We start from the raw sequence: 24,245 nt of genomic DNA, 5'->3' as shown, positions 1-24,245 counted from the left end.
TCTAAACACTATCTATATATTGTTGTTATGAGGAGAAGAAGACAAACATGGGAGGGAAACAAAAATTTCAGAAGCAGCACAAGCTGGAGCTTTCCTTTTCAAGCAACTGTCCATTTAAGAAGGAGCCTAATAATATAGATCTTTAATTGTTATTTTCACTGTTTATTGTGATTCTGTTCTTGCATTTTATTACAATTGGTAAACTACCTTAGAAACATCTGTACCATATGTGTAATGACAAGGCATAAAATAGCTTCTTTTTATTTTTATTATTCAGATATGAGTTTTTCCAAATCCAAAGAAATGACTAAAGGTTTAACGTAGCTGCGCTCGCAACACAATTCATAAATAGGCGGCCAACAACCAACAGGAAAAACTATTATTATAAATAATTAATATTAGCATTTAATTTTAGCATGCTGCTGGCAACCTACTTTAGATCAAGCTCATTGCCCAGAGCTTTCATTGATTTATCACTTATAGCAAATATATTTTCTTATTTGTTACAAAGAAAATAATTTCCAGGAGACGCCCCAAAACACAAACCACACCAGACATATCATTATTTCTGCTGTAGATCTAAAACAGGCAATGCTGCAATAAGCCATTTAGATTACCTAAATATGGGTGTTTAAAATTCATGAGCGTTAGAAAGATTTGACCCTTGTTATGCATTACACAGGAATGCTTATTTTTAGACAAGCTGATGACATTCTTGAAAGGAAAAGATGTAATCCTTTCAAGCCATGTTATATAAACCCAATCTACATAAAGGCAATCTATTCAATAATTCAAGCAGGACAAAAACATGAGAGATCAAATTTAATAGGGACTGTGTAACTGTAGTTATATCTATTAAATACATATGCACATTATGTCCCAGCAGAGAGACTTATGATCATGATTACTTCAGTGCATTTTAACTGAGACATCTCCAGATTTAAGTAAATGAAACAGTGTATATGCAAAAGTTACTTAACTATTTAACATGCAACTTGGTTAAACATTGTGCATTTAAAGTACGGTTGTTAATTATTTATTAAATCTATAGATGGTGCAACTCCATCCCACAACTGGAAAAGTCTGTACTATTGCTATCCGCATGAATTAATTCCTAGGCAGAAATAGTTCAATAATTTGAAGGGAAGCATGGAGAGAGACACACACATAGATACTGGGGTTTTATTTTCTGACAAGAATTGCTATGGACTGTTGTTATATGATATTAGGGTTGGTTTGCCTCAAAAACAAAAAGGCTTTTTGATAGTGGACTGAAATGTATGAAATGATTTTCCAGAGATACTGTGGTTTTATGAAATGAGTGAAAGCTATTTCACATTAGGGAAGCTGTGGGTAGTCACTGACATTGGGAGTTATTGGAATTATTAGATGAGTCAAACTCTGGGCTAGCAGTTTATATAACATTTTAAGCTTTGCTATTCTTATATTATGCAGATTCAGGAACTGCTACAGCTGGGCATGAATGCACAAATATTTCAAATTTAGGTATGTGTGTATTCTAAAGAATTTTAGAGTTTGAAAGAGAATGAGGCTATTTTTGCACACTATGCATTCAACTGAGACAAAATTGACTGTTCTAAAACTTTTAAAATCTGTATAGCAGTTTGTAACAAAACCGGAAAAACTAAGTGTTCTAAACTGATTACAAACTTCCTTAAGTCATCTATCTACCTTATTTAGAAAGTACTCTTCACAAATGATTCATTTCCTATTAATAGTGAAGTTGTGATGGTAAAACAGTGAAAATCACAAATCCTCTAATCCTAGAGGAGCCATCCATCACTGACTGGTATTTCAAAGCTGGAGGCTTGGAATTAATAAAATACCAATTCAAAGAATACAGATTATGCAACATTCAACGTATCAAGACCAAAACCACTTGTTTTCTTTTTAATAAATACATTAGTAAAAAAAGGACAGTATCACTACAGGTAGTCCTCTACTTACGAAGAGAACTGAGCCCAAAATTTCTGTTGTTAAGTGAGACATTTGTTAAGTGAGTTTTGTCCCATGTTACTACCTTTCTTGCCTCAGTTGATAAGTGAATCACTGCAGTGAATAAGTTAGAAGCCCAGTTGTTAAGTGAATCTGACTTCCCCATTGAATTTGCTTGTCAGGTCGCAAAATGGGATCACATGACCTTGGGACACTGCAATCATCATAAATATGAACCAGTTGCCAAGCATCTGAATTTTGATCAAATGATCATGGGGAGGGTGCAAAGATTGTAACTGTGAAAAACTGTAATAAGTCTTTTTTCAGTGCCATTGTAACTTTGAATGGTCACTAAACAAACTGTTTTAAGTCGAGGACTACTTGTACTATATTTAATTTTTTCTTTTGGAAATTTTTATTTTTATTTTAAAAGATGTAAAATAAATTCATATTAGTCATTGCAAATTAAAGTTAGTTGCCCTTTTTACACTTTTGATGCATTAAAAAAGAATCACAATCTATTTTTACAATTTAACTGCATTATGGGCATCTTATGGGCATCTTATTTACTTCAGATATCCCTGGCAAATCTCACTTCAAATTGGTTGATATTCCCACCAGTCTTATGAACTGCCCATAGGTTGATCAAGGGTGATAGGAACGACAGCCCACTAGATCTGGAAGACCAAACAGGGGGAAAGATGAGCTATAATATATAGCTTGGTACGTTTTCCATTCCTTTTTAACATCTACATGAGGCCACTGGGTGGGATCATCCACTGCTATGAATGAAGTACCATCAGTACACTGATGATATTCAAGTCTACATCTCCATCCCAGGTGACCGAGTGATAATGTCATTTCTTGCAGTGCCTGGAGGCTGTGGGAGTCTGGATGGGGGTTAACAGGCTCCAGCCTAACCCCGATAAGACCAAGAGACTTTGAGTACTTGGAGCTCCAAGTTCCAGGACCTTAACATCTTTAGTTTTAGATGGGGTTGCACTACCCCAGACAGATCCAATGGGGGTTTTCCTGGACTCACGACTCCTGCTTGTTGAGTAGGTTAGGAGAGTCTTTGTGCAGCTTCATGTTGTGCGTCAGTTGAGCATCAGCTGAACCTTTCCTGGATCAGGAGTCCCTGCGCTCAGTCAGTCAAACCATGATCATCTCACAGTTGGACTTTTGCAACATAGTCTACATGGGGCTACCCTTGAAGAGTATCCAAAACTTCACTTGGTGCAGAATGCAACTTCTTAGAGTTTTGGGGCCCCCTAGGGTAGCCCATATTATGTCGCTTTCCGCAAGCAGCACTAGGTGCTAGTTTGCTTCCAAGTCTAATTCAAGGTGTTGGTTATCAACTGTAAAACCCTTCATAGAATTTGTCTAGACCAGTGTTTCTCAACCTTGACAATTTTAAGGCATGTGGACTTCAACTCCCAGAATTCCACAGCCAGCAATGCTGGCTGTGGAATTCTGGGAGTTGAAGTCCACATGCCTTAAAATTGTCAAGGTTGAGAAACACTGGTCTAGAATATCTGAGGAACTGGCTCATCTCAATGGGGACGAGCCCGCCCCACCCACACTGGCAGAAAAAGCAAGCTATGGACATCCCATTTGGTTAATCAGTTTTTAATTGAATTTTCAATGTGTAGTTTTTATTTATTAAGTTTTTATATCATTTTATGTATATGACTATAAGCTGCCCATACTTACATACATGCTTTAACCAGTTCTTTTCCCTGAGGCTCATATGCATCTTCATAGCACACATTTGAGGCTGGACACTCATTTGGAAAGTTGTGAATATTGTATGCCTGTTCTCATAACATGGCAGCTCTAGAAGCAGCAGCTAGATACCAGCAACCAGTTGCCAAAAGACAATGTGGTGAGGTGAATGACTTTGAATACATGTGATAGTTATGAAAGAGGAACAGGACAACCCGTGCTCAAGATGATCCTCAGCTGTGAAAGCTCAGAAGGTGACTTTGGGTTAGTTGCCTCCTCAGCTGAACCTGTCTTACATCTTATTTTGCTTACAGCAAAACAGAGGGAGGATTGCTGTGTTTGAGGCCCTAAAGCAGCGGTTCTAAACCTGTGGGTCGCGACCCCTTTGGGGGTCGAACGACCCTTTCACAGGGGTCGCCTAAGACCATTGGAAAACACATATTTCCGATGGTCTTAGGAACCGAGACACAGTTCCTCTATCCGTCTCCGCACGGCTTCGAGCTGGGGGCCGTTGCAGCGCCAGATTCGTTTCCGTCAAGCATCTCCTAAGGGAGGCTGCGCTTCTTCGCGGCCCTTTCCAAAGAGGAGGCTGAACTAAGCTCTGCCGGCGCTTGCACCCTCTTGGCGCTCTCTCTCTCCCTTTCCCCGCCTGGGCGCTTCTCCAACCAGGCTGGGTGGAGCCGAAGGAGCGGCCTTCCTGCCCCCCTTGCCTGGCCAGCTGGAGCCGGGCAGGCCAGCGACCTTCTGAAGTGAGGCAAGGACAGGCGAAGCGCGTTGAGCCCCAGGCGCGGCGGGTGAGTGGGCGGCGTCAGTGTGCACTTGGAGTGCCCTTAGGGTTGGGGATCACCACAACATGAAGAACTGTATTAAAGGGTCGCGGCATTAGGAAGGTTGAGAACCACTGCCCTAAAGAAAGTCACAATGTAAGTCTCATAAATAGATAGATGGATAAATGAAAATATTTAATCTTTTCTTTTCTTTAGGGATAAAAATCTGGGGAGGAACTCTGGGGGTCACAGGTATTTTGCTCTCAGACTTCATGTTGTTCTACCTGCCTTAATAAATTTGGTGAACAGTAGCTTTCTAATTTTTTTTCCTTTAAATCATATACCATGCCCCACCCCAATCATACAGGTAGTTCTGAACTTATGACCATAATGGGGCCTGCTCACTAAGGTCACAAGCCATGACGTCATTGAGGTGTCCATGATTGCCTCATTTAATCACTCAATCCTTGCTCTTCCCATTGCAGTTGTTAAACAGAGCATGGAATACCTCAGTGGTGGGTACCTCAGGGGTGGGGGAGGCTCTGGGAAACCTAGTAAGGGCCCAGGACCGCACTGCATCACCTCCCTAGCTCACACATGGCCTGCCCTAAGCCACCCATGCCTTCCCCACTCCCTGAGGCAACCCGTGCACCACTTACCGCTTCACTGGGTTCCCACCAGTCTAGGCCTGTTTTCCCACCCCATTGATCATATTTGAGAGCCAGCTGCTTCACCCCTAGATCCTCCTGGAAGCCACATGGCCCCATCCCAGAAGCAGGCACCATTTTGGAGCAGCCACAATTCATTGTAGCCGCTCCAAAAATTGTTACCACTTTCAGGATGGTGCCACGTGGCCTCCACTATGGAGGAAGACTGCGTGGCAGAATGGTTGCTTCTCAAAGGCCTACCAAAAATATAAGTGACCAATTCCTGATAGGGTGGGGAGGAGAGTGTGGGACCCAGCAGGATGGAAAGCAGGCCCACGGTCTGCTGGAACACAATGGGACAGGATGGAGGGGAAATGGGCAGGGGGGGAGCAGTGCAGCATCTCTGCAGACAGTTATAAGGGCAGATAGATTGACAAGCGCCCAAACTTCATTCACGTAATCTTAAGGGTACTGCAGCGGCCATACCTTCGGGCACAAGTTGTAAGTCCCTTCATTCAGTATTGTTGTAATTTCCAAGTCAAGAAGTATCTGTACTCAACCAAACAGAAAATCAATTATCTCTAGCAAATAATCTTGTTACTTTGTGGCAACATCATGCATTAGCTACAAAGTGGCTGAAGAAAAACATCAGAGGCCCTCTACCAGTTGAAAGAGACTATAAGATAACTCGATCTAGTCCAGGAGTAGGCAACCTTGGCTCTTTTATGACTCGTGGACTTCAACTCCCAGAATTCCTGAGCCAGCATGGCTGACTCAGGAATTCTGGGAGTTGAAGTCCACGAGTCATAAAAGAGCCAAGGTTGCCTACTCCAGATTTAGTCCAATGTTTCTCAGCCATGGCAACTTTAAGACGTGTGAACTTCAAAGCAATCCTCTAAAATAATCATTCAGCCTTCTTGTAAACTGGTGGTTTCCAGATGTACTGGACTATATATACCCTTAATTCTTAGCTAGTATGAGCATTCTGATACTGGCTGTTGGAATTATCCAACACTGAGAAAGGGAAATGCTGGCTGGAGTAAGATACAATACTTCATTATGGACTGCCCATCACATACAATATAATTCTGTCTTTCTTAAATGCCTCAGAGGGGGTAATTTTAATGTTCAAATACATAACAAAAAGTAGTTAATGTAATAGAGCTGTACTGTGCCGGAGGCTGCAAAAGGACAGGTGAGGCATGAGTGAGGCAGCTGTTTGTAGCATTTTAAAACAACTATGTCCATAGCAATTCTGGGGAAAGGAACAGCTGCTTTAAGGTATTGTAGGCAGATGCTACATCCCCAGTCAGAAGCAAGATAACATTCAAAGCAGTTCATAGTCAAGTTAATATACATATACAGTAACACACTTGCATCATATTTGATTAAAAAACCTTTTTAATTCTTATTCAGTTCTCGGAGTTTCATCACCTACATCATCATAACAGCAACAACCCAGGGACAAATTGGAGGTATCACCAAATACTGTACAAGGTAAAGAATAATTAAGATTAAAAGAGGCAGAAAAATGTAGAACAGTGTTAATGGAAATTAAAAAATAATGCTATAGAAGTGGAACCTTCAACAGAATGAATGTGACAGATAGAAAATAAAAGTGATAGAAATATTTGGCATGAAATTAAAGTGAGGAAATATTAGAAGTGGCAATTTAGGGATCAGCAAGGGAATGAATGTTGTATATTGAAGGGTAAATTGAAATTAGCGATAGAAATGTTAAAGCCCAAGAAAAAAAAAAGTATGAAAAGTAAGGTATAGATCCTGTAACAATGTGATTCAGTTGCCATAATTGGAGAATATAAAGTATGGAAGTAAGAAAAAAATGTGATATCCCCTGGACTGTTTAGTGTACTCATAGATAAATCTACTATATAAAAAACTAGGCAATCCATTATCCATTGGATCATAATTTCAGAGATATTTCCTTAAACAGAGAAACAGAATGACCACAGATAGGCAAAACAGTGGGAGTGGGAGTGACTTCAGATTTTCCGCTGGCTTCCCCATTGACTTTCCTTGTAGGAGGCAGATAGGGAGCACTGGAAATGGCAATTACATGACTGTAGATCAGTGGTCTCCAACCTTTCCAGCTTGGCAGCTCAGACTGGGGAGAAGGGGAAAGAAGGGAAGGTTCTGTGCGAGTGGCATCTGCATGAGCATGCACAGCTCCATTTGTTGCTTGCAGCAGGCGTGCACACTTGCATAAGCGTTTGCTGCTTGCACAAGCACCCACTGCTCACACAAGTGGAGCTCTGCATGTGAGCACAAGCGCCCTGTTCCGAACAGGCCGCAACCTGGGGGTTGAGACCCCTGCTGTAGATGACCATTGTGGTGCAGCAGTACCCAAGCAGCCACAACCTTTGCCAAATTTCAATTCCATGGGAATCAGGAATCCCATTCTGTAAGTTAGTCCCTTTGAGATACATTAATTCAAAAATTGTTGCCCTACTACAGTGGTTCTCAACCTGTGGGTCGGGACCCCATTTGGGGTCGATCGACCATTTCACGGGGGTCGCCAAGCAAGGCTGTCCGCCATTATTTTTGTCCATTTTTTTTGTCCGCCATTTTTTTCCCCTTTTCAGGCGGGTGCCTTACCTCCCTTGGGCTGGGCCAGCTGGTGGTCGGCCTGCTCCGTCTCTGCCGCTTGCCAGCTACGCCTCGGCCGGCGCAGGGGGCGGAACCACGCATGCGCAGCGCTCCCAGGCAGGGAAAGTCCTCGACTTATGACCGGTTGGGTAGTCCTCGACTTACGACCGGTTTAGTCCTCGACTTACGACCGGTTGGGGTCGCGGCATTAAAAAGGTTGAGAACCACTGCCCTACTATGATGTATTGTTTGGCCCAACTGAAGGCTAGAAACAATTAAACAAAGTTTTAGCAATAGAGAGATGTTTTGTGGTGAACTGGTTGGAAAGATAAATATAGCTGGAGTTTTTATGGAAGTGATATTGTGTTAGCTGAGATCCTATGTGATATGTCATGAAAGTTATATGGATTGTATGATACAATGAGTACTTTGGATCTGAAATTTAATATAGCAAAGATTAAGCTAGCTTTGCTTAGAGAAATAGAAATTGAATGAATAATTGTAAGTTATAAGTGGCAAAAATGATGTAATTATACTATGTGGTTTGCTGCAAGGAATATTTGTCAAAAGAAGCAAAAAGGACTATTTATAAAAGTATATTTCTAATTCCTTTATTATATGAAAGAGAGAGTTGGGTATGTCAGGAGAAACAGAAAGACTGAATGCAGTAGGCAAGGGAGAATTAAATGGAGAAAAACAATTGCTGGAATGTGAATCGAATAAGAACATCAATATAAAAATAAATACTCTGCAATGGCTGGTCACAGACAGAGAATGAATTAAGGTCAAATTGTGGAAAAATACATGAAGGAAGAGTGAATGAACTGAAAGAAAGGATAAAAATGAGAAAGACGTTAGAGGGAATTGATGAGATCTTCAGTAAGACAGGGATAAGAAATTCAAGAAACAAAGGCAATGTGTAAGCAGTGGATGGGCATGAGAAAAATAAAGATGGTTTTCAATTACCAAGAGATAAGGAGAGGTACAACGAACAAAGCTGGAATAATATTTTCTTTTCTTTTTCTTGTTTTGTGCATTTAATTTCTGTATTGTTTACTACTCCTTTTCTGCACTTTGCATTATGCTGCTTACCCAGAAAGGGAATAGCACGACAGCGTGTGTGTGTGTGTGTGTGTGTGTGCGTGTGCGTGTGCGTGTGCGTGTGTAATATGATCTCATTGTAAGCAGCCAAAATAACAAAATTCATCCAAAAGAAAACTAATAATATCAAGCTTGGGGAAAAATCAGTTTTGCTGATGGTTTCAGAAAGAAGGGGGCTTTCTAACAAAAGAGAGCAAAGGACAATAATGATTAAATATGCTAAGTGAGTACAGAATTGTAACTATCTGTTGGGTAAAAAATGGTAAGCTCTGTGAAACAAAATGGAAAAGGTGGAATTCTGAATGAATCAATTGCAGATTTTAAAAAACCTAATCAAATACTCTCTTCTATCCCTGGAGTGTCTAATTAATAGATAGATAGATAGATAGATAGATAGATAGATAGATAGATAGATAGATAGATAGATAGATAGATAGATAGATAGATAGATAGATAGATAGATAGATAGATAGATNAGACAGACAGACAGACAGACAGACAGACAGACAGACAGACACGTACGCGTACACACACACACACACACATCATCAGGAATTGTGTGTACCGGTTCCATATTACATCAGCTGATCACCCAAGCAAAACTGCAATTCTTTTTAAGACATGTTATGGTAACAGTTCCCTCCATATTTCAGATGGATTACGCACTGGTGGCTATGCACCAAAATCAGGTATAAACCAACCCTGAAAATACTGAGCACTATCTAGATATAAAAAGATTAATATAACGTTCCTTAACTTGCCCTTTTGGACTCCCATGAAATTCTTAACTGGACTGCAGAATGTTTGACAAAAACAAGAAGAAAGCATCAGAGGTATTATTTTTAATCTGAACTGTTTACTGATTTCAGAATTAAAATACTCTAAAATATTGTTGAATCATATTTCAACAATTCAGCTCAACATGAAAATGCACACTACTGTAAATATTCCTATCCATGCTTTTCCTGATAGCATAAGGCCATACTAAAATACTAGTTATCATTATCTTATAAAAGAAAAAAATGAGCAGTCTTTTTCTCCACTTTGCATATATTTATTTACCCACGAATAAATATTTTAAATGGGTACTTAAGAATTGTTCCCAGAAAAAAAAATGAAATAAAAAATTAAACAGAATTTTTTACAATAACTTCATAAATCAGTAATGGCTTTTACTATCACAGGATAGTAATCACAGGATTTCAAAAAGGATTTTTTTTAAGTCTTAGATGTGGTTTTCCTTGAAATCTGGGAAAACCATTGAAAACTGTCTTTCAATTTCTTGCAAACATGAATGAAATCCAAAATAAAAAAACATAAGTTCTTTTGTCCTTCCATTTCCAATCCATCCAAATAAAGTAACTGATCTTCTATAATCAAATATAGAATAAGCACGGTTTTATGTAGCAGAATCGTTTTATATTCAAAGACTATTGAATTCAGGAAGATCACGACGTAATCGTATTGCCTTCAATTTTTCCACTTTAATTTTTGCTCTCAAAAGTTCTTCTTCCAACTGCTGTCTCCTTTTCAACCCATCCCTTTTTTCTTGGATATAGAGCCCAATTTTCCTTTGATTTTCCAAAATTATGTGATGTTCTTCTTTTAGCATTTGCAACATTTGTGGATCATACCCTCCACATGCTGGCCTAAATCGTTCTCCACTTTCGAGCCTAAAAAACTCATCTCGCCTGGGGATAGGCGATGGAGATAGCATTCTTATATCCACAGAAGACAGGGAAGTTGATGGAGATCTCTCCATGACATGGACCATATGTTGCTGATCTCTTTGTTCCAAGTTATCCTGTGTTTGCAATTCAAGTATTAGTGAAGGTGGTGGCTTCACATCCTCTTCTTCTGGATCCAATTCCAGTGTGATGGCAGCAGGATGGTGCTCCAACATTAGCTGAGGAGAACTTGTAGTAGCAACTGTTTCTTTTACCAGGGTAGCACTAAAACGGAATAATATTTTAGGCATTAGAGAACAGAGTCTTCTCTAGCCACATTTGTAAACACAAAATAGCATTAACTGACATTACTGAGTCCATAAAAGCTAAATAGGCAGACACGATTAGTAACTGACTAAAAGACTACTTGGAAAGTCCTGGACTGTAGGCTAGACTGGGCAACTGAAAAACTTTTCACAAGAAGGCAATGGCAAATACTGTAACTTACATTTTTACTAAGAAGACTACATAAAGTTGTCTATATAATCACCAAGAATCGAGCCCAAATCAAGGAGGCTGAATATTTTTAATCAGCCTCTGAGCTATTTGTACTTTGATAAAAGGAGAATCATCACAACTGTTTATGTGTATATGGGCTGCCAGGAGAGACAATAGAAAAAGAGAGAGAATAATAGCATGGAGCAGTTAAACCTTGAACACTTCTTGTTTGCATAATTCTCTTCTCAAGGTGGCTTCCTTCCCTAAGTATTCTTTTTTCCTGAAAACATGGACAAGAAATCAATGGCTTTTCAGAAGCTGCAGAATTACAGCTCCCAGCAGGCAGAGGTTAGTATGGCCAATAGTGAATAATGCTCCAAGTTGTAGTTCAGCAAGTTCTGGAGGGCCACAGGTTCTTTCCCTCTGTCTTAAGGTATTTATTTCCATATCTGCACTGCACATACCCTCCAAAATTGCTTACTAGTCAGAAGGATCTTGAATATCATTAACCAGAGAGAGTCCACATAGGTTACTATTATTTGGACTCGTTCCAATCTTCCCCTCTCTCAAGGCTGTGACCGCTGCAGAGGACTTCAGGGAATGTTAGGGACAGTTCCTCACCTGGAACCGGACTGAGAAGAGCATTTAGAAAGCTAAGCAGCTTTCAAGTACCCTCCAATCTAGCAGTAAGTCAGTGAATGACCCTGCTCTTCCCAGAAAATACTGAAAGGAAAGGAGACAGGAAAATCATCTTCTCACCATATAGTGGCTTAAGAAACATTGAAGATAGCAACAGTGAAAAACTGTACCCACTGGGATGGGTGGCCTTGTATTTCCAGTCCCTTTCTTTCCTATGTTTCAGGGAATTACTCTTCATTAAAGACAAAATAAGAATATAAAGTTTTCTGGGGAATTAACATATCTATTTTAAGTGAAAAACACTAGGAAGAAAAAAAATTAAAATGCCTTTAAAAACACTTCTGGTCACTGGTAAATTTGGGAAGAGGTATACATGAGGTTAGGTATCTATGCAGCCCTTGTACCATAGCATGTTCATGCACTATTTTTTTTTTTGAAATAAAAGCAATTTTGGTATAACATAATTTAATATAGGTCTGCTTATTATTTATCAGCTCCAAAGGATCTTCCTGTTCCCACTACAAAGTACAGATTTATCTAAAGATATGGTGAGAACCTCATTGTTGAATGAAAGTTTTCCTGGACAAAAAAAAAAAGTTTTAAAAGGACAGAGATTTTCATTTCCTGTCATTGCTGCTCCATTAAAACTCCTCCTCCTTTTGAAATATTTGTTTTAAAATAAATTATTGAATAATTGATTATTCAGCAATCTTCCATTATTATTGCATGGCAGTTCATAGTTGTTCCTTCAGCTAGCTCAGGGGTCCTCAACCTTGGCAACTTTTAAGACTTGTGGACTTCAATTCCCAGAATTCCTCAGCCAGCAAAGCTGCCAGCAAAGCTGCCTGAGGAATTCTGGGAATTGAAGTCCACAAGTCTTAAAGTTGCCAAAGTTGAAGACCCCTGAGCTAGATCATATATTGCAAGTGTAGTCAATTCCTCTAAAGAAAGATTACTCTAAACTTCCTAACACTAAAGTAAGGAACACTGGTCAACATCATTTTCTTGGAAGCAAGCTACAATTTTATCAGAATTTGCATGTATAAGTGCATGTCAGGACATTCAAAATCAAAAGATCCAAGCAGAGATTTCAGATCACAGCAAATCAGCAGTTGTGAGCAATGGAGCATTAGTCATATGACCTTGTGTAGCAGATAATCCACAGAAAAAAACTGGAGTTGCATCTAATTAAGGATGAAAAAAGCTGATATCAAATTGAAAGCTAATATCAGTAAACATTGCCAAGCAAAGTTAAATATCTTGTATAAACAAGTGTAATTTCCATACAATTTTCAACTGGAAAAAGGGTATGTCCCCTTTTTACTTTCATGTCTAGCTCATTTCCTGATCTATTAGTTTTAGCAGCTGTATTTTTCATAAATAAAAATGGTATCTGGCAATGCACAAATTATGGCTGCAAAGAAAATGAGAATATAAGAGCCATAGTCATGGGAAAGTAAAGAAATAAAACCAAAGTGATTGAGAAGGCAAACTCTTTGTGGCCAGCTGTATCTTTGGTTCTCTCTTAAAAACAAAAATCTTTTGCATTTTCCCCTTATTTTAAAGATCTATATGGAGGGATAATAGACAAATTTATATTATTGAAATTTATCCCCACAAAAACATGTTTAGAACCACAATACTCATTTCTAATGGTTCATGTTCCAGATAAATTTTCTGCAACACTAAGCTACAGCAATAATCATTTATACTGCATTTCAAAATGTTTAAGCAATTGATCATTGTGGAGGTTTTTTTGCAAAATAAATATTTAGGTGCTACACAGCATCTAAGCAAGATTACTAAACAACAATGGTACTCTAACCATTATTATTCAAGCTCAGATCTGTTACCAAGACATTACCTACTCTAATGGTTCAATAAGTAACATCTTTCAATCAGTGATGATTGGCCCAATCAATTTTAAACGTATCAGCCGGAATAATCATTATCAAAGTCTCGTATCTCGAGGATACTGCTGCAGTTTTCAGACTACAGTCCCCGTTGAACTTAATACACTTTTGATTATATGTGCTGGATTGCAAAACATCATTTTGAAGGAGTATTAGGTATGTTTGCCATCCTAAGTTATATAAAAAAACTGGGATAACAATCAAATAAAAATAATCATGTTATTATGTCATATATCATATCATATAAGCATAGCTGATGCAAAATTCTTATAAAAGAATTTTTTTTAATTGACATATTTTTATTTGACCGGCATCTTCGGTGGAAGTAATTTAGAGAACAGCACTGTTTAATGTAACCGGAGGCAGGGCAGTAAACGGAGGCAGGGAAAATCAAAGGCTGACTAGCATGCCCGTACATGCCAGCCTCTCTAGACATTCCACTTAAGATTATTATATTTGTTTACCGCAATAAACGACATAAATTTAAATGGCAATAGGAGCCAGGAAAAGAGATATTTACTTTTCTTTAGGATTTTGAAAAAAAATACCTAAGAGTACAGGGCAGACATGGGAAGCTTGCAGCAGAGAAAAGGGTAATAGCAAAGGCCCTGCAAGAAAGGTCAAACACAGCTTGCCTGCTCTACGTCTGGCTCAAATCTAGACAAGCTTCAATTTGATTAAGCACAAAAGAGCCTGCTCTAAAAATAAAAGGTTTTGTGCAATGGCAGCATCCTTATCTTCCTGAACCCGAGCCTTGTAAACCTGTGCACGTTCTTCTTCTAAGTTTAATTATAACTTTATCTTTATTCTACCTTCACACAAGGCTAAAAATGAAATCCACTTGTATTTTTAAAAGGCAGAGTAGAATATCAGAGAAAATAGCCTAAAAAGTCCAAGTGCAGTTTAAAATATATTCTGCTCTGGGAGATTAACATAATCCTTGTCTGGGCACACGCAGGAGTGGAGCTCCTTTGTTCTCCAACTCGACTTTATGTAGATTTTATCCAAAACAGGCAGCAGCTTCCGTATGCGGGCAGATGACTGCAGTACCATACTACCTTAAATGTAGAACAGCCCTTCGCTTGGTCAACGTTTGAATGCTATGCCTATTAAAAGGGGAGGGGTAAAAGTTGGAGCTCCTATTTCACTTGGATTTTTTCTTAACCCTCACTTGCCAGGGGACTGACAATAAGATCCTTAAAATACAGCTGCAAGCTAAACTGCCCAATCACCCCTGTTTTTGCCAATTCAAAGGCTGCTTTGAAAAAACGACTTGGCTTGCAGCATTCTTAGTTTTCCTAAGCTGAAGCATTTAGCTCAAACAAGGGCCGGAAAACAAGACAGGAGATGCTCAAGTTGGCCATTCAAGCCCAGCGTAAAAGGCAACTTACCATGGCAGATTATTCCTCTCTCTCAAACACACAGTGGAAATCTGAGGGATCATTTCCACAACTTTCTTAGTCGGTTCAGAGATGTAGCTTTTGTAGTCACAAAGGGTCTCCTTTTGCTGTAAGAGTTCTTGCTTGGCGTATTCCTTGAGCCTTTTGTATAGGGTGCGCAGGCCCTGGGCAGTGCGAGGAGGGCGGTCAACTCCAATGGCATTGTAGTTGTCAGCTATGATGTCCCAGCATTTGTTTTTTTCCACTATGACTGAATGTTTGTTGGTGTGTTCCTCCAGAATATTAACATATGGCTTGACAAGTTTCAGCAAATCAAGCTTTTCAGACAAAGTGAAATTCGAGGATCTGGCCTTCCCAACCATCGTCCTCTCCAGCCTGAAGATGCAGCAGTTCCTGAAACTACCACACAGATCCTAGCTCTGCTCAGCTCTTTTTCACAAACAGAAAAAAGATCAGGCTTAACTAGGCTTGTCTCATTTAGGCCCACGCCTACAGGGGAGGGTTTATTAAAATTCCTTCAGCTTAAGCTGACGCAGGTTCGTGAAATCTGGTTAAGCCAAGCCTGACCTACATAAGGCTTCAGACTGAAGGAGAAGAGAAGACGGAGGGGAGGGGGGGTATTGCGCACGCACAGACACTTTTGTGCAAAACCCCCCCCTACATTTAAACAGGATTGAAAACATAAAGGTTTAAAGATTAGCACGTTACCCTGCCAAATATTACCCAATTCATCCTGAGTTTACGAGCTTACACACATACATCTCTTTTGCTGACAGAAAAAAAAGGGACTGCACAGAAGACTGAATTTATTCATGCCCAAGAAAAGAACAACTTTTTATGGGGAAGGGAGGCATTTATTGGTTATTAAGCTGAACCACCTCTGCAAAAAGGAGAGAGAGAAAAAACAACAACAAGCAAGATGACTGGATTTAGAGGAGGCGTGTGTAGAGAGATCCCTAACAGAGCCCCCAGATCATGGTTCTGTTCCCCAGCGGCTCTTCTCTCAGGCTCCATTTGCATAATGCTAGTCCTGCTGTCAATCAGGAATTGCAGATTGCCTAGCTAGTTAGGTTTCACTCAGGGTCGGGCTTCGCAGCAAAGCTAAGCTTCCCCAGCACTTTGCAGTGTGGCTTTGGCTTTATGCGCGCACACACTTTTTAAAGAGGCAGATGCTCAACAGAGCAAGGACAGGAATGAGCAGAAAACTGGGTCCCCTCCTTACAGCTGCAGTTTGTCCTAAATATACAGCTCATTACAGTCAATTATCACATGGCAGAGAACACACCTCTCCAGAGGTGCACCTTAAGGACGAGATTCTGGTTGCCCTTTTAATGACCTTCAAATGAGCTAGGCTAAAAAAGAGTCATATCCAAGCAGGAAGGAGCTAGGATGGATGCAAGTTGCTGCAGACACGGAGGATGCTAGCTTGTGAAAGGCTGCCATAGCAATCTTGTGATAAGAAATTCAATCATTCTGTCAACTTATTAGCTTGTAATGTAACAAGAGCAGTGTGGCTCTTTAAGAATTAGTCAATTTATTATCACATAACTGTCACTGATCACAGTTCTACTTTACGTATGGAATACAGTCCTGAGGAATATTATCCTTACACAGCACTTCAAACTATTTTCGCAACCCTTCAGAGATGTAGGAATCAAATTAAACTCAGGTCCATTTTTACTTTTATTTCCAAATCACAAAATATTCTCTGCTTCACAGGAAAGTTATATAAAGACAGGAACAGGATACTCTGATTGCCTTAAACACTTTGTGTCATCAAGGCCATCACCTCCTCTACCTAATTGGTTGTTGTAATGAACAGACAAAAGTTGTAATTTGTCTATAACAAAAGCATTCACTGGGATCACACGAGTCATGGTTTGTTTAATCATAGTTTACCAAGTCATGGCTGGCTTGCTTCAGCTAATCAATATTTTATATTATAATATTTTTGTATTATAATATTTATATTTTTTTTTATTTTCAAGCTCCTGATCAAATGGTTACATTCCCACAACTTACAAGATTGAAAACCAAATAAGTTATGTTATAGCTTAATTGAGGTACAGTATAAAATCTTCCCGCATATAATGGAATACAATTAAATTGCTTGCCTTTTCTCAGTGTTTCTTTTTAAGACTTCATGATCAAACACAAACCCCTGACAATTAACAAGAAATAATATTTCTTCCCATAATAGATCTGAGAAACAGTTCTGGAAAAGTCAGAAATCTGCTCACTAAAATATATGTTATCAAATATAGGTTTTAGAATAATTTTCTTATTGAACAATATTGGGGGTTTTTTGTATTTTTTTTTTTAAATTTAAGGACTATAAATAGAAAGTATTCCTTGGAATGCTCTAGCTCAGAGGTCCCCAACCTTTTGGGCACTAGGGACCGGTTCCGTGGAGAGAGGTTTTTCCGCGGACCATAGAGTGTGTGGTTTTGTGTGCTGCCTGCATCTTGCAGATGGGGCTTTGTTTTTTATGCGGACCGGTTGCTGGCATGCCACGGCCCAGTACTGGTCCACGGACCGGGGGTTGGGGACCCCTGCTCTAGCCTGAATCAAAATCTAAAAATCTCTAACCCACCACAATTGTAGATGTAGTTTTATTTATATCAAGGATGAACAATCCTTAAAAAATATTAATCGCCACAGTCATCTTTATGGAAAGATCTTCCCTCTATTTTATCATTATGATGTTATTTCTCTTTTATAATGTTATTATTTTTACTTAAATTCAGGCAAATGAAAGCAGAATCTTAAAAAACAATGAAATACAATTCTGAAAATGTGAACAAAAATTGGGGAAAAAAACCACCAAAATTTAATAACTAGATATTTTGGACAAGCTGTAGCTGTAAAAGAGAGCAGCTCATTTTCCATTCATTCATATCCTCGCTCTGTTGAGCACGTTCCTCTTTAAAAGTATTAGAAAACTATGTATTCATGGGTAGCAGTTACACATATATTTTTGTTTTACTAGAGTCACTATCATGTTGCATAACACATGATCAGCAACTGCTATACCTTCTCCTAGAAACATGCGGCTGCCTTCCACAACTGCAGTACAAGTCTAGGAAAATATGCAACCATTTTAAAGAACTATATGCAATGCATGTAACATATTTCTGAAATATAATCAGAAACATTGAACATAAAGTTCAAGTCCATCTTATCCAATGATATTAATCTACTACAGACTAAGACAAAGCCTGAAGATAAAATGAGAAGAAGCAAAGGAAGGAGATTTAAACTGTTGAGCTCCTTAGAAAAAAAGTAGAATATAATTGTACTAACTAAAACCTGGACTAATTGATATCGTCATCTTATGTCACTGATGTATTGAAATTATATCATTTCATGATGCAAGTTCTAAACTGTTTTGAAGAAAGGTAAAATAATGGAATAATGTGGAATAAACACCATATGAATGACAATAAACAACAAAGTATGTGTTAGGATATTCCATTCTTACTATTTTTATTACTGAAGTTCCTTTTATACTGTATATGAAGGACAAACTTTACATTATGGTAGTTACTGTTAGTTCCAACCAGTCTAATCATTGTTGTTTGTTGTTGTTTTAGCTTTCTAAGATAAGACTGAGTAACGTCTATCAGAATGAAACAAGTTGAATTCAATGCAAGATTTTTCATAGGTAAGACTGTGGTACCATTTGTTGCCACCAAAAAATAGTTGACAAATACTGACATTTAAGGAACAAGATCACAAAAGCAAATTTGAAATTCAACAGACAAACAAAAGCTGTTGGATATCACTTCATAAACAAAGAACCAAGCTTTTGAAAACATGCCTATGGCCAGGACCACCGTAGTGAGATATGGAAGCACCGCCAGATTCATTTCAAGCTCCATGGCTGCACTGCTGTTGATTCCAATGAACAGAAATATTAAAACAAAGGAAATCAGCAAAATTAATTATCTCACCAATCAATTCTCAAAAGCAATCCTTACAGCAAATACAGAAGATGGAACAACAATTCTGAATGGACAGTGCAAACAGCAAGCCAGGAAGAATCCATTTTATATTTAGGAAAAAGCTCCCATGCTACCATGAAAAAATATATAGTAGAAAATATTTTCTCTGTATTATAGAACTGGAAGAAAATAATCTTAAGTTATTTTTTCAATTGATGTCTCTTTTCCTCTTCCAAAATAAAAATCTTCGAAGTTTAGCTTCTTGTCTATAAAACACTGCAATATAGTTTCCCAAATCCTAGCGGTGCAGCCTCTAATGCATACATAAAACCCTGTAGATTAAATGCTTGAATAATCCTTTAATAGTATGATGAAGAACTGGGATGTATGAAATGTTTTACAATTCAGACAAACAAAGCACATCCATTCATAAGTAAATCTGATTGTTTTTAATCAATTGAAACCCCTTCAGTGTAGAACCCCAATTAGGAGTTACTTAACTAAGGATATTCACCATGTGAATGCTTCAATTAAGGCTCACCGACATCACACATTGTCAACTATTTGCAGGCAATCACAAATTCAGCGTGATCATGATCATCGGCAGACATAAAATATATTTGCATATTGTATGTCTTTAGGCTTTTATTCAGATAACATGGAAGTAATGCTTCCTGAAAAGGGATGGAGATTGTTACCCAGAATATTCAATTGTCAAGTCTTTTAGATCCTGAATATCTGAGCACGGCTTAAGTGACTGTAAATGCATGAGTTTGAAAAGTAGCTCTTGTTTTATATTTCTAATAAATAAATCCATCACAGGAGAAATCTGAGCTGCACTCTAATGATAAAAGATATTTCTGGAAGAATTCCATGAAACAAAATTAATACTAAGGAGGAAACATCCATTTGGGGCACTTGAAAAGATAAGATAACCTTTTTTGTCATTTTTTACTCTGGGCACACTGGCACACATTAAAAATGAAATTCTGTTGCCTGCTCTCAAGTGTACACTACATAACACATATAGACATGCTATATACATACCATACATATATACTTATACCCTTACATATAAATACATATAAATATTAATCACTGTCCATCTTGAATACATAGCGGAAAGAGGAGGCTTGAGAGTTTACAAGCTTGATACTGTATGGAACAAAACTGTGACTGAATCTGGATGTTCTGCTTCAGATACCACAAAGCCTCCTCCCAGACGGAAACAAGGAAAACAGGTCGTGAAGAGGATTGTAGTGTCCCAGACAATCCTGCGGACCTTGCTCAAGCAACACTTATATGCTATGTCCTGGATTGAAGGGAATGAATTGCCAATAATATTTTCTGCCATCCTCACCACTCTCTGCACCGCCTTCCTGTCTGAAGCAGTAAAATATTTTCAAAAGTATTTTAAAAGTGAATCAATCTTAACATATAACTAGCTGTAGGTTGTTCCAGCTTTATAGCTAGTTTTCAGGTTTGTAATTAGTTTTCTAGGATGTTGCTAGGTTGCCCTAGCAGTCTTAGCTGAACTAAGAAAGAACTTTAGAAAGAGCTAGCTGAAGGATTTCCTTGTTCCTCTACCAGTTTGCATCATGTTGATAGACCAGTGGTGGCGAACCTATGGCACACATGCCAGGGGTGGCACTCAGAGCCCTCTCTGTGGCCACACAGGCCATACCCTGGAGATGGCAACCATCCCTCTTCAACCAGCTGTCCACTAACTCGCCAAGGTCCCACATGGCCGGATGCATCCCATCACCCATGCGCTCCCTGGCCTCTATGTGCAGAGGTCGATGATGTCAGGCAGCAGCCACTCCTGCCCCTGCCTCACCTTGCCCTGTGACAATGGCACCCCCGCCCTGCCTTGCCTCACCCCGCAGGACGAGCCTCCTGCCCACCGCTCCACCTGGCAGAGACCCCCTGGATCTCCCCCAACCCTGCCCGGCCCCCACGAGCGTCCCTCCCCACGAGCAACATCGAGGTGATCACACCCACCTTGGCCACTCCCACCCAATCTGCCATGACCACCACAGCCATGCCCACCCAGTGGGCCACACCCACCTGGCACCCGGTGATAAATAAGTGGGTTTGGGGTTGCAGTTTGGGCACTCGGTCTCTAAAAGGTTCGCCATCACTGTGATAGATCAACAATCAAATGGAGGCTGTAACAGAATCCAGCTCATTGATGTAGCTAATTATTCTGAGTCACAATCTTCTTTTGTAATGAGAAATACTATCTTTGGTCATAGTATGAATTGTTCATTTATTACAGCACTATCTTTTTGGCCCATTATACATATTCTTCTTCCTCCCTTTCTTCGTTTATATTGTAGACTCTATTTTTTCTTTGACAGTAAGGCAATCATGTCCTCAATACTGATTTGCTTATCTTTTCAATAGGCCTGATCCACAAAAGCACTCTTTTTCCTTTCCCTAAATGGCCGAGATCTGGCACATAGAATGAAAAAAAGTATGGATGACTTTGCAAGGGGAAGCATTCTGGCCATCTCATGATGGCTCTTGACATCAGAAAATTTTGCTGATGCTTTTAATACAAAGATTGCATATATCATAATAACAATACTCCAACAATTCTTACCATCTCCCAAATTATTGATATCTCTATTAACCCATGTTCTGTTTCAGTAGTAACCATTCAAGTTTCCTCAGCAAATTTTGAGGCACCTGATACTTGCAGTAAGAAAACATATGTGTACAACCCTATATACTGTATATATAATTTTATCAATCTTGCCGATATTTTAGAAACAGCAGCTATTTGTTTGTATAAGTACAGCACGAGTAAATTTACCTTATTCTGAAGAGGAAAAACCTTGCCATCACAACCCATAAAACACAGCTGTCCTGAAGCCAATGTTGCTTAGTTTCTAGTTTCCTTCAGAAGATATTTCAAAAGCTATTATGCTTTATATTAAATCATGCATATTCCTACCTATTTTTGGTCTGCATAGAGATTTCATTCCAGTTTTCAAATGCCCAGTCACCATATTCTTGTTTTCACAAGGCAATTCTTCTTCTTTAGATTTTACTGTTACAGAAGAATGGAAGCCAGAAGTTGTAGAATGAATGTTTACAGAAGTTGGGCTACACAATTGCCTCTTGCACACCTACAAGACAGAATATATATCTATTATGGAATATTCATGCAACAATTTCAAAATAAATATGTGCCTCTCCTGCCGGAAGACTCTGAAATACCAAAGCCATGTCCTTTAGGAGGACATTCCTCAAAGGGAAAAGAACCTCATATGAAGACAAATCAGCCTAAATAATGCTCTGTCTAGTACTTACAAGCTACAAAGACATGACTGCATACCCATGAGTTGACTATTCTAAACAGAAAGCTGTTTAGAACATGGAAATATAGATATCCTGGGAAGATCTCTGGAAAAAGTCTTGACACTGATCAGATGAACAGCAAATCCAAATTAACAGATCTTATCCGCAGTTCCTCAGATGGCTCAATTGTGATATAATGAATTAGTTCAACAAACAAAAAAGAAGAGACTCTCTTGAGCTGAAGACAGTTCCCTGTGACTACATGGACTAATACATGCAGGTTTTGTGCAGCAATATGGAGTGAGACACAAGAAACACATGGATATAGAGTTCTAGTCAGGTGTCTAATTTCAATGGATGATCAATTTACAACTGGGAAATCTGGACAAAATCACTAGTTTGTGATTTATAACTCCCTAAGTGCTTCTCTTTTGTGTACATTTCCCATTTTATTTAGAAACCCCCCTTCCCCCAAAAAAATATTACATGAGAAGTCTGCATAGTAAAAAAAAACTTTTAGAAGTTAAGCCTCCAAATTCTGGACACCAAGTGATCTCAAAGGGATGAAGCTAGGACCCATTTTTATAGTCTTCCATAATGCATCCTGATTAAACAGAAACAGAATGTCTGAGGAATGTGTAAGAATGCAAATGAACTCATGACTGAGGAAATAGGATTGGGTAATTTGTACATCTGCCTTTTGAAAGAGCATATGAACTAAATTGGTAATTAGCTAATTCTTTTTTGTTGAAGACCATTTTGGAGTTTTGTTGCCTCAACTCCAAATATGAGGGCAAATTTGGATATTTCAGGGATGGCCAAGTGCAGTGATTAAGCAATATGTGTAAGCTGCATGATGATTTACACAACCTCCAAACCAAACATAATATTGTATAGCAAAAAGATACACATGCTCCTGATATCTAATATTCTGTGTGGAGAAACTTTTTTTGTATGAAGGAGAATTTGAGTTTCCACAAGTTATTCACATTAGTAATATTAATGTCTTTGTGATCTTCTCTTTTAATATTACCTCATCTGTTTTAATTTCTGGATCTACATATTCAGATGTTTTCGGCAGGATTTTTCCTGGCGATATAAATCTTGGTTTTTTGGCTGAATGCCCCAACAGTTGACTTGGAGCTGCTGATCGTCTCATCTTTGGCTCTGTTGATTTGAAAAATAGCAATCAGGAAGTGTGAAGCAAATTCAGAGTCTTTGAAAGCCTACTGTATGGATCCAAATACCATACAATCCAGGAATCTGATTTAGAAATAACTGGTAGCATTCCTGACCATTCAGGTTCTACCCATGTCTCTAACAGAAGAAAGTTCACCACTTCCTGAAACAGATTCTTACACAATCAAATACACTTGTCATTAAGCTGTTTCTACTAAGGGTAACCAAATGTAGACAAATCTCTTTATATAACATAGGCTTCTAGCTACATTATATCTAGACATTAAAGTAAAAAGCTGAGGAATTAAGAAGTATCACTGCCCTTACTCCTTCTCTAGTTAGTATATTTTTTGAGTTAAGTGTTGAGGAAGAAAGGACTTTTTCTCAGATCCTTTAGGAATTCCAAGGAAATGTCAGTAGCCAGGCTGATGTGGGTTTTTTCATCATATAGTTTGGTTTTTGCACTCTATATGTTACTTATTGCCAATTTCATTACGGTCATTACTGTTAACCACTCTTGACATGTGCAGGGTTGGGGTGCAAGTGCTGCAATAAAATGTATACTGTAACAAAATATGATTCTTATAGCCGCACCATTAACCTTTCTGGGTCAGTCCAATACACTTTCTTAACAATGCTCTTTTTTGACAATAATAAGCCTCTGGGTACGAGCAATCATGATTATGCCATCAGAGCAACATTTTCCATGCCCACTCCCTGCTTTTTGTAAGACTCTGTCCAATAAAAATATCTGATGACCTCATTCTTGTAAGGTTTTATTTTTAATGTTATGAAATATGAAACTGCTTTAATAAGGTAGATCAAAGAACCAAAGGGTTCTGAGAACATACAGGTTGCTTTTCAAACACGGTTTCAAAAATGCAAATAATAATAAT

General features: G+C 38.7%; 2 protein-coding genes across 2 annotated transcripts in view; both read right to left on the bottom strand.

Moving 5' to 3' along the window:
• The window catches only part of RAD54B (RAD54 homolog B), a 43,035-nt gene extending 19,706 nt beyond the window's left edge, over nt 1–23,329 (bottom strand). Inside the window, exons 1-2 of the mRNA XM_015821868.1 lie at nt 23,204–23,329; nt 21,824–21,998 (exon numbers count right to left, since the gene is read on the bottom strand). Of these exons, the coding sequence (XP_015677354.1) occupies nt 21,824–21,998; nt 23,204–23,329 (301 nt within the window). The remainder of the gene's footprint in view (nt 1–21,823; nt 21,999–23,203) is intronic.
• On the bottom strand, nt 9,949–15,350 carry FSBP (fibrinogen silencer binding protein). The gene is made up of 2 exons (XM_015821867.1): nt 14,912–15,350; nt 9,949–10,755 (listed from the first exon to the last, which is right to left on the bottom strand). Exons 1-2 carry the CDS (start codon nt 15,280–15,282, stop codon nt 10,227–10,229), a joined length of 900 nt encoding a protein of 299 aa, XP_015677353.1. The 5' UTR covers nt 15,283–15,350; the 3' UTR covers nt 9,949–10,226.
• Nucleotides 23,330–24,245: the final 916 nt, after the last annotated feature.

This window comes from Protobothrops mucrosquamatus, unplaced genomic scaffold (assembly GCF_001527695.2).
Source record: "Protobothrops mucrosquamatus isolate PMUCROS unplaced genomic scaffold, P.Mucros_1.0 scaffold1414, whole genome shotgun sequence".
In the NCBI taxonomy this organism is placed as follows: Eukaryota; Metazoa; Chordata; class Lepidosauria; order Squamata; family Viperidae; genus Protobothrops; species Protobothrops mucrosquamatus.
Note: the sequence above shows the minus strand (reverse complement) of the source record. Positions and strands in the feature narration are given on the sequence as shown.

What these genes read in the sequence shown, in the direction of transcription:
- FSBP (XM_015821867.1), bottom strand. Translation starts at nt 15,282, where the DNA reads ATGGTTGGGAAGGCCAGATCCTCGAATTTCACTTTGTCTGAAAAGCTT. An exon ending in GAGAGGAATAATCTGCCATG is followed by an intron (nt 10,756 to 14,911) that starts GTAAGTTGCCTT and finishes ATTCCGTTTTAG; the next exon opens with TGCTACCCTGGTAAAAGAAA.